The sequence below is a fragment of the Melanostigma gelatinosum genome (genome assembly GCF_949748355.1).
Source record: "Melanostigma gelatinosum genome assembly, chromosome: 11".
Classification (NCBI taxonomy): Eukaryota; Metazoa; Chordata; class Actinopteri; order Perciformes; family Zoarcidae; genus Melanostigma; species Melanostigma gelatinosum.
The window spans coordinates 16845979-16856512 of record NC_136644.1 but is presented as its reverse complement, the minus strand read 5'-3'; the positions used below and the strand labels follow the sequence as shown (position 1 = coordinate 16856512).

The 10534-nt window shown below is 39.5% G+C and overlaps 1 protein-coding gene across 2 annotated transcripts; it reads left to right on the top strand.

The window, feature by feature from the left end:
- Positions 1-3275: 3275 nt before the first annotated feature.
- On the top strand, positions 3276-10485 carry bdh2 (3-hydroxybutyrate dehydrogenase, type 2). 2 transcript variants are annotated; one of them, XM_079277947.1, is made up of 10 exons: positions 3276-3363; positions 5893-5983; positions 6915-6993; positions 7187-7283; positions 8478-8586; positions 8938-8998; positions 9154-9267; positions 9644-9702; positions 9862-9954; positions 10117-10485. In XM_079277947.1, the coding sequence occupies exons 2-10, from the start codon at positions 5912-5914 to the stop codon at positions 10168-10170; spliced, it is 738 nt and encodes a 245-aa protein (XP_079134073.1). In that variant the 5' UTR covers positions 3276-3363; positions 5893-5911; the 3' UTR covers positions 10171-10485. The 2 variants fall into 2 exon arrangements, with proteins under 2 accessions (XP_079134073.1, XP_079134074.1); XM_079277948.1 differs by having other exon boundaries at positions 3347-3363; positions 5896-5983.
- The last annotated feature ends 49 nt before the right edge of the window (positions 10486-10534 follow it).

Below are 10534 nucleotides of genomic sequence, written 5' to 3'. Positions count from 1 at the left end.
TTTGGCCCAAAAGAGACGGGGCTATGAAGCAGTTTAGCCAATTGCTGATTCAAGATATAAATGAGTGACATACAATTTAGCCAATCAGCGCCCTCAAATAGATTCAGCTGTGGGCCAGAACGATCTGGCCCATAGCTGCGCGTTCTCGTCAGGAGAATTCTCTACAGGCGCCTGCGCCTGCGCCAGCGCGAGCACTCCTGCCCAAGACCCGTTTGAGAGGAGAACTTTGGCGGAGATTCTGCAGCCAAAGAGCTGATATCAGATCAGCCTGACCTCACAATCAGACAGCAGACTCGCGGGAAAGGGAAGCAGTACATGCGGAGCTTCTGTATAGCTGTACACCAGACAGGTTTGGCTAGCTGCATGACGTTATGCTAATAACTTATTTAGCTTTTTAAAACAACGGGGACAGATCCAGCACGGACAGTTACGGGAGTGAGGGATGAGGAGGTAAGGAAACATGAGAACACCAGGACACACATGAGAACTCTGTCAAGCTACATATTAGGCAAAGTGAACATCTTTTCTTCTACATAGTTGTCCTCAGTCTCATCTGCTTAACTTGGTCATGGAGGCATCAACATGTAATAGAGATGTTAATTTAACAGTGAAAACTCATCATAGCTTAATTTAACATCAGTGTTCATAATTACACTTCATGTTTACTTCTCCTGATCTTTACCTCCTATAACAAGGTCCATAGGGGCATCTCAATAAATACACGTTATATTATATTATATAAGTGTTATTTACTGATTGTTTTCGTGTTGGAATACATGTTAAATATGTAACTGCCAAGTAATAATGCGTGTTTGATACTTACATTTTTTTTGCATTAAATCATACTGGGATGTTTGCTGAAATTGATAGGATGGCCCTACCTAGAACATTTTCCACCAGCCGCCACTGCCCTTGGACTGATTCCCCGCTACCGACCCCGCCTTGCCTCTGTCCCAGTAATTCACTCAGCCTTCTGTCCCCGACCACGAGATCCTGCCGCTGTTTCCCTGTGATTATTCTACCCGTTTTGTGTCCAGAGGAAAATAAAGCTTTGATTCAAACTATCCCTTGTGTCTGTCGTAGTACTGCTCCTGGGTCCTTACTAGTGATGGCGAGATGAAGCCTCATGAGGCATCGAACCACTTCAGCCAATTGGTTCGAGAAAGGGTTCATTACTCGAAGCTTCATGTGCACACGAAACCACCTACTGGCCAAGTGTATAATCACAGGCAGCTGTATCTGAACCACATAATGTGATGCATTGAATTTTTGTGTCTGTTATGGCTGTTGGGAATGACTATGAATTACAAAAATGTATGACCAAATAATTTCTGTACATAAATTATGACATATGTGCATAATAAAATATTTTTTGAATGTATTCTGTGTGTGTAAATTTTCCCAAAATGGTAGTATCATATGATACGGCAGGTTGTGTAATAATGTTATGTCACTTTAGGAAAATGGCATGGGCTTAAGCAGGCAGAGGACAGTGAAAGTGCTTGTGGAACTAGGAAGAGGGGACTGAATATGCTTGTGTAACTTGGACAGTGATGTACAGGACAGGGGACATTTTATTCAGAAATAACAGTTTCTCAACAGTTTTTGGTTTTAAACTATTCCTTTTTTGTTGACACAACCTCTCCGGCCTTTGAAAACACCCTTTCACAGGGTACAGAAGATGCCGGCGTGCACAAAAACGCAAGAGCAAGTCTCTATAAATTTTGATACAGGAATTTTTGTTCTTGATAAGCAAACCTAATGTGTCTGAAATAGAGTTAGATTTAGCTTACCTTATTAGGAGTTATCAAATCAAAGTGTTCCCACACAGGGGAAATCTTCCTAGCTGGCTCCATCTTATCACCTATCCTTCTCTCCTCACTCTCCAAACTATCTCTCTCTCTCTCTAAACTCTCCAAACTATATAAACGCTATCCAAACTATCCAAACTCTCAACTGACCGCAACTCTCCACCAACAACCCACATTTTGAATGGAGCCTGAGGGGTTTATATTGCTGTCAAACCTCCCGGCAAAATCTGTACCACTTCCCGAAGCAGTCACGTGGTACAGCCGGGCAGCGAGGCTTCGGACGTCATAATTTATGGCTCCTCCCCTAAATGAAGCAAGCCTCGATACGAGCTTCGAGGAAACGCCCCCTCCATTACTCGACACACGCTTCGAAGCGTCGGCACATCTCGTAACATCAATAGTCCTTACTATACCTGTTACACTTGGTATTCAATTCAGAGCAGATGAAACTCAAAGCAAAAAACATGTCATAGTACAGCAGAGGAAAATAATTGTCAGAGATATAAAAATAGCAGCAGATTTTAAATCCACTAAAAGCAAAGCAACATAAATTTGAGTTCGATTTACAAATAATGTTGAGTTAGAATGAAAAATAGAGAGACAATTGAGTTTTAAGTTTATTCTTGAATGTTGAAACAGCAGTTAACAAAACAGTCTCATCTCAAGCTCCATTGAGTACAGTTCTGGAGCTTTTGATCATATCAAATGATCTTCGTCATGCAGATGGGATTTTCCCAGGTGTCATGGAAATGGTAGTTGTTCACTTCTCTACTGGGCACTAAGGACTTGGAAATGTTGTCATGGAAGCTTCTAAGTTTCTGATCAAACTCCATCTGCTGAGAATGACATCACGTGAAACAATTTCCCAAAGCAACTAAATATTCAATTTCAAGCTTAAGAATGAACTTCCATGCTGTAATTTCAGACGTATACTGGAGTTTTGTTCGTCTTCCTTTTTATTGTACGAGTGTCTAACTTGGATTTAAAAAGCTGACATTCTCAAATCACAAATGAAGGATCATTTTCAGTTCACACCATGCAGCAACCAGCTGTTAACCTCAATGACAATATTTTTTGTACAAACCATTAATCCTTGGTGATAATACAATTGGGCCTTTGAATAACATTGTGCAGCGCTCAAAGGTCAATTGTCAATTTTACCAAGTAATTTCATTATCAAGACAGTTCACACCCACCAGAAGAAGAATCAACTCCTGCATGTTTGCACCATAGTTATGATTAAAAGTTGCTGGAACAAATAGTAGCCTCTAAATACTAAATTTGCATACATTTGAAGAGGGAGCTTAAAACTCTCATACTGTTAAATAATTGTATTCTATTGCAGTAAAAAAAGGCTATTTTTAACAAAACGTGCACCTGTTTGATAAAGAAGACACTTCACTCTCTTGCTCTCAATTTCATCTTCTATACAAACTGCTCTCGTAGACACTTCCTGGTCTGTAACCAATAGCGGTACAAGTATTAGGTCACGTGTGCTGCTCCTCCTGCACGTCTTTGACGTTCAATGTGTCGGACCTGACTTGAGCAGAGGGTGAGTTTCCGTGGGTTTTTCGTTGCATTTACTTGACTTTGCAACCTACGAATGGTAGGCTTAATGTACAAATTCCACTGTGGAGGTTGTCACAATGTGTTCGGCTACAACGTGCATTTTGTCCGTGCTGCAGTAAATACGTGTAGAGTTGTGGAGAAGCACGTTAAAAGTAACGTTTTATGCACCGATCTGAATCAAAGGAGTGAGTGCAGGCTATCGACCCAGAGTTGTACAGTAGCAGAAAAAACACTCAACTACTCTTTGGAAAAATATTACTCGTAGATCACAGCAAGCAGCACCCAAGTCCCAAATCAACATATCACTGCGATCAACCTTATTCTGAACTTTACGGTTATATCAATAGCTGGAAACTGTCTTTGCGACTATATTTAGACCTTTCTAGATCCATGAATCCAAGGTTTTCACTACTAAAGTAATCCAGTGACAGTTGACTTACGGAAGCCCTACACCAGGGGTCTCAAACTCCCGGCCCGCGATTCGGTCCGCCAAGTAATTTTATGTGGCCCACATTTTCTTTTTTTTTTAGACTTGATAATTAAAATATCCCGGTAGTCGAAATTATGAGATTGAACGTCAAAATTATGAGATTGAACGTCACAATTATGAGATACTTAAACACAGTCATAGAAGCAGGTCTTTGGCTGATACACTTGACATGGAAATGTATTGTGAGTACATTGAAGACTACTTTAAACGTGGCTTTACAACACATGAAATACTTCATGTGGGATTGTGCAAACGCACCCTTGAAAGGATTTTAAGCACTGAACAAAGTTATTGTAATAACTTGTGTTTGATATTTGTCTTTGCTATTTTCTTTAAAAGTTTGATAAAGTAATGTGGTTTCTTAACCCTTACTTAAAATGATTTAAGTTATAATAACAGAAATGTGCTTAAATATATTTTTACTTTTATATAACTGCATGTACAATATTTATACACTTGAATAAACAACAATCAAATGCAGAGAGTTATTTACCAATATATTACGAGTAGTTACATTTACAACCGGCCCTTTGTGGGCGACCATGATGCTGATGTGGCCCGGAGTGAAAATGAGTTTGAGACCCCTGTCCTACACAGACATGATTCAAACATTTTAATAGACATAATTAATTATCTTTAATGAGAGTACATTGTGACTATTGTGAATAAACCCAGCAAAATAATTACCTTTTTTTTTATCATCTTTGCTTTTGAACCACATTGTGTGTTAATCCCTCCAAGTGCCACTGAGGCTATCAACTGCAATTCATATCTGCACCGTTACAGCCTCAGTCCAGACCGAGAGCATGACTTCACAAATCAATATAACGTTAATTAGTTGCGGCCCACCTCCCGTATGACATCATTTATACTATTACATTGGCACCTGTTGATATTTATAGCACCTGCATTGTGTGGCTATAACAGCTAATGCAGTCTGCAGAGCAAAATATGACAAAACAACAGAATCACCTTAATAGGACAAGTATGTGTGAACACACGAGGAATTTGACTCACAAGTCAAGTGTTGAAGTTGTAAACAACAACAATAGTGCTAAGAATTAAATACCGAAGGGACATGCATGGATACACATTTTGCACCACTGTGTGTAAGATGAAACAATGTCAATGCCAGGAATACCAATTGAGAATATTTCTGAAGAAGTGGCACTGCAAGGTTTTGCTTTTTGTTTACTTTACTTTGCACCGGTGTTGTCAGCCCACAGCCGTTTGCTTGTTGAGGCAGAAAAGTCAAATCAGAAGTGAAAAAAAACAGCTGTCACATCAGTCTCCAGACTGAAAACACAGAAACAGGATGAACAGCACCGCCCTCGGGTCGGACGGTAAAACAGCAGTGATACTTCAACACACATTATAAAACATTTGGTCATATATCAAACATCTATTTGTTGAATGTAAGGACATCGGGGAAATGTTGCTCCTTTCAGCCATAAAAAATGTAATAAGGGAGCACTCATATTTTGAGAGTGCCTATTTGCACTGAGTTTTGTACTGTACTCTGAGGTTTATCATAGCCAACATGCATATTTATTATAGAACAATAAAATAATATAGTGATCACCCTGTCCGTGCAGATATGAGATACAATGCCACATTTCCTCTTAAGGCCTGTTACTGTCTGCTACGTGTGCTCATATTGTAATAAAACTGATTTGCATATTCACAGCTTTGCACTTAAGAACTATTTGTTCCAGTGTACTACAGACTATTGAAGGACTGTTGCCCTGTGAATTCAGATAAATAAGATCTGATACTACACCACTTCATCTCCGCCGTCGTTTTTATAATGCTTAGTAATGCACAATGGTCTCGATAGTTGGACATTACAACAGTGCACCAGATATTTGGGTCAACATTATATCATGAGTTACTGCAAATATCTGTATTGTGTGTATATATCTGATGAATGCTAACCAGGAGATTTTCTATTATCGGAAAGACAACCTTTTATTATCAAAATGAACCTGAATGCATACCCTATTCTTTTTGTTTTGATTACAGCAGCAGTGAAAGGTGCACTATGGGTCGCCTCGACGGGAAAGTAATTGTGTTGTCAGCCGCCGCGCAGGGGATTGGACGTGCTGCAGCAATAGTAATGAGCTTTAATCAACATTTCTCACTTGACACTTTTCCTACAAAACCCCAGAGGGAAATTGTATATTGAATAACTTGTGTGTGTGTGTGTGTCATAGCAGTGCGAATTTTGACTTCATTACATATTTCAACCATTTTTTCACCCAAATGGAGGATTTTAATCGTGACAGCCCGTCTTATCATCTGTAGCAGCCATTTGAAAGGGTAAAAGTGTACAGTAACGGGGATCCAAAACATCTTTCTTCCAAATGACTGTGCTACAGAAACACACGCTATGGGCATATATTTAGTTGCCTGCTTAAGTTCTAGTTTTACCCCGTTATTATAGCAAAACACTTGAAGTTCAGCACATATCCTTGTAGAGATGGGCTCATCATCACATCTTTTCCCTTCAAGTGATGTCTTTAAAACCGCGCCGCCCTTGTATTACAGGGGTTTGTGTTTTGTGGAGCAATTCAAATATAGAGAGGTCTACTTACGTCTCGAATCATTAGGTTCAAATCACATCTTATTCAATTCATGATGCAGTCACTCCATCAACTCGCAGCTGACCGGAGTAGCGTGGATTTAAAGAGAGGGTTGAGAGATTAGGGCTAAAAAATAAATTTTGTGTCTATAGATACGTAGTAATAAGATTGTGGTGTCTGCACTGTGTCCCGAATTATTGCCTGAAGTCAGTGGAAGTGTGCATTTCGATGGAAAGAAGTTGATCAAAGTTACCCATCTTTCACTGTTTCCAATCCTTTTTTCATAATGAATAGCTTATTTTTACAAAACAGCCATCGCCATTTTAGAATTAAAAACTATTTGTTTGAATCACAGGATCATACCAAAATATTTTAACTTCCTACAAGGGAATACCGGGCTACACATTTCATAACATGTGCAGACATTGTGTAACTGCTTCAAGTTTTTTTTCACCTGTGTAGGCATTTGCAAAGGAGGGAGCTCAAGTCACAGCGACGGACATCAATGGAGAGAAGCTGAAAGAGCTGGACGGCATTCCGGGTAAGGCTCATTTCTCAGGTCTGAGTCTGCCACCTGCTGGGTAACTAGTGTTAAAAGATGAATTCAAAACGTCTCTAAAGTCTTGTTTTTCAATATATTGTAGGGCTGCAACCAACGATTATTTTCATCGTCCATTTTTCTCTCTCTCTCTCTCGCTCTTTCTCTTTCTCTCTCTCTCCCTCTCCACCTACAGGGATCAAGACTAAGGTGGTGGATGTTACTAAGAAGGACCAAGTTGAAGCCCTAGCCAAGGAGCATGACCGTGTGGATGTGCTGTTCAATGTTGCTGGGTACGTTTTCCCTCTGTTCTGTATGAGGTGCTGAGTAGTAATACTGACATACTCTGCTTAATGCATTAAATCAGGTGATATTTTATTTTGTCAGAAAACTTCATGAATCAATGAGCCACACTGTTGCACTGGATGACATGTTCCTTCATTACACATTCAAATCGGCGATGAAGTTCGTTATGTAAATATTGGTTAGCACACCAAATAGTCTAACACAAATTATTCTCTATTTGCTCCTGTTTAAGTGATATTTGCTATAAACTACAAGTGGTAGAGACTGGATAAGGACCCACAGGTGGATTGCACAAGATTTTATGCGGGCCACCAAATAAATATGCAGAATTTCTCTAAATTCTTTAAAGGTGTAACATTTATATCTGCAGTACACCTTTGAGCCACAAGGGGAGCCTGAATATTCGTATTTTCTGATAATTGTAACCTACTTGAAACATTGAATCTAATATGAAAGGTTAGCGTACATTCTGTTTGTTTAACTGATCAGAGGAAATAAACGAGAGCCCGTTAACTCTGCCTAAGTGCATTTTATAAAGTATTTATATGTTTTTAGTAACTCAAGTTGTGATTTATCAAATTTATTTCTCTTTTGGAAAGGCTGGTTTACCTATTAAAGATAACATAAGCTGATGCAGAAATGGCAGAAAAACTTGTGAGGAACATTCATACACGCACAAATTTGCTCTTCTCACAATTTTTAGGGCCTATTGTGAATTGGGTCGCGGTGTTTTGTTATTTTTAAGAAGTGGGTTAAACTGTTTGGAAACATTGTTTTTAGATGATTACCGGTACTTTTTTTGGTTTATACTCGGCACATTTTTTTTTAAGAAGGAGATGTCGGAAAGTGTTGAGCGACATATTTTTGGTTTATACTTTTCATGGGATTTGTTGACAATAACAAATCGTTTTCTTGTTTTTCTGTCTCCACCTTGAGCACATTTATCCAACCCCTGCTTAACCACCGGTACATTTCCAAAATCCCTACACCTTAAGGTTTAACCTCTACTTCACCTTTTGTCAATCTCCTTAACAAAGGTCTCTAAAGTGACACCTCATGAGGCTCAGTAAGATGTTGAGGGGGTTAACGCAGCATTTGGACCAGCATTTATTTACAGTTTAATAATATCATCTCTGATATATAAGTTAGTATACAGTTTACATGTCATCTACTGTCTCCAGGTTTGTGCACCACGGCTCCATCTTGGACTGTGAAGAGGCTGACTGGGACTCTACCATGAACGTGAACGTTCGGAGCATGTACCTCATGAGCAAGGCTTTCCTACCGAAGGTGACCCACTTTACCAGACGCTTGACCCTGTTCCTCCTCCTGTCGGGAGAATGGAATAGGTGCTGTTGTAAATTGAGTGACATATGCTTTTAATTAGTTCTCATCCTTTTGTCCGCTGGGATTAGCTGTATTACTCTTGAGCCTGTGGCATGGTGGGCGGCGACTGCCCAATCACTAATCCAGCTTTAGCCGCAAACTAACACAACTGTCTCAATGGGGAGTTTTAGCTTGAATCCTGTAGCGATTCTCATTTATCCGTTACATAAAAATGAAAACCGAAGTCCGTTGCACTATTTTTCCCAATTACATGCTGTTGATATGCCACCTTCCGCATTTATTTTGTCATTCTAGATGTTGGCAAAGAAGTCGGGAAACATTATCAATATGGCATCTGTTGCATCAAGCATTAAAGGTAAATAAACGTATGCATATTACTACATATTCTGCCCAATTAAAGGGACACTGAGTCGTTGAAGTATGACCATGTTCATTGTAATCCTCTTAGCTCAGATAATTGCTCTGCGTGTGTGACTTTGTGCGAGTGACATATGTGTTTCCTCGACACAGGTGTTGTGAACCGGTGTGTCTATAGTACCTCCAAGGCTGCTGTGATTGGGCTCACCAAATCTATAGCGGCTGATTTCATTGATCAAGGCATTCGCTGTAATTGTGTCTGTCCTGGTAAGTTTAGAGCGATCTGCAAAAACAAAACCACGTGTCCTTTGATTCTTCATCACGTATTACTCGAGGTTGTTGGCACTTTAGTAGATAACAACGTACTGCAGACATCCTTGAAAACAAATTGTCATCAAAACTGTTGCTTTTAGAAAGATGTTTGAGGACATTGTGCATTTCAAAGATATGCAAGCCTTGAGTTTGCCCCTTCAAAGCCAGTCTGCATTCTTCAGGCTTTTATTGACCTGAATTGATCCCAATCATACCTATTTAGTTGTCATAATCATTTAATTAGTCAAAGGGTATCTATATTTCTGTATTCATTAGTGTTTTATTAGTGAAGGTTTTAGAAGAAATTCAGGGTTTCTCTATATCTTCTCAGGTACTGTTGATACTCCATCATTGAGGGGTAGGATCCAGGCCCAACCTGACCCAGAACAGGTATGGAAGGCTTTTACTGGCATTTTCTCCAATCTTAATCTGACCGTAATGCCTGCATGGGTCATTTAATAGGTACATCTTATCTTGGTATCCATTGGAGATTGTAAAAGCTTCAACTGTAACTCCTCTCTCTTTCTCTCTCTGTGTGCAACTCCTCAGGCTTATAAGGATTTCATGGCACGACAGAAAACTGGCAGAATGTGCACAGCCGAAGAGGTGGCGTACCTGTGCGTGTACCTGGCCTCCGATGAGGTGAGTGCTTGCAGATAATGCACCCAAGTCATTCATGTATATGTTGCACATTACATCACTCGTCAGCCAGAGCTTGCAGGGCCGTAGCTACATGGTGGTCCAGGCACTTTGTATTTATTCTAAAAATGTGAAAGAAAAACGTGTTTCTCGGCTCCTTCACAGTCTGCCTATGTGACCGGGACGGAGCAAATCATAGATGGAGGATGGAGACTCTGAAGAAACTGTTTCAAGATCAAGCTTTTTTGAAGCTCAAATAAAGTGCACCAAGAATGACTTGATCATTTTATTTTATTTTATTTAGCATATTATGTTTACTGATTCTGTAGGGGGGAACCCCCATGTTCAAATTCAAATCAATGCCAAAATCTATGCAATGCCAAAATATTAATATTATTAATATGAAATTGTAATGCATTGACTTAATCACAGCTGCAGTGTACTGGTTATTATAAATACATCTATTGTTAAATATTTGGTATCTGGTAATGTGATTAATATTGAAATATGTTTAATAAACATCTATTAAAACGTCTTCTTCACAAACACCCTTGAGTGGCTTTACTATGTGACCCAACTTCCC

Bases quoted from the DNA above. Each gene is read 5' to 3' on its own strand.
- bdh2 (XM_079277947.1), top strand. From the start codon at position 5,912: ATGGGTCGCCTCGACGGGAAAGTAATTGTGTTGTCAGCCGCCGCGCAG. The intron at 7,284-8,477 runs GTACGTTTTCCC...TACTGTCTCCAG, and splicing joins GTGCTGTTCAATGTTGCTGG to GTTTGTGCACCACGGCTCCA. The intron at 8,999-9,153 runs GTAAATAAACGT...TCCTCGACACAG, and splicing joins TGTTGCATCAAGCATTAAAG to GTGTTGTGAACCGGTGTGTC.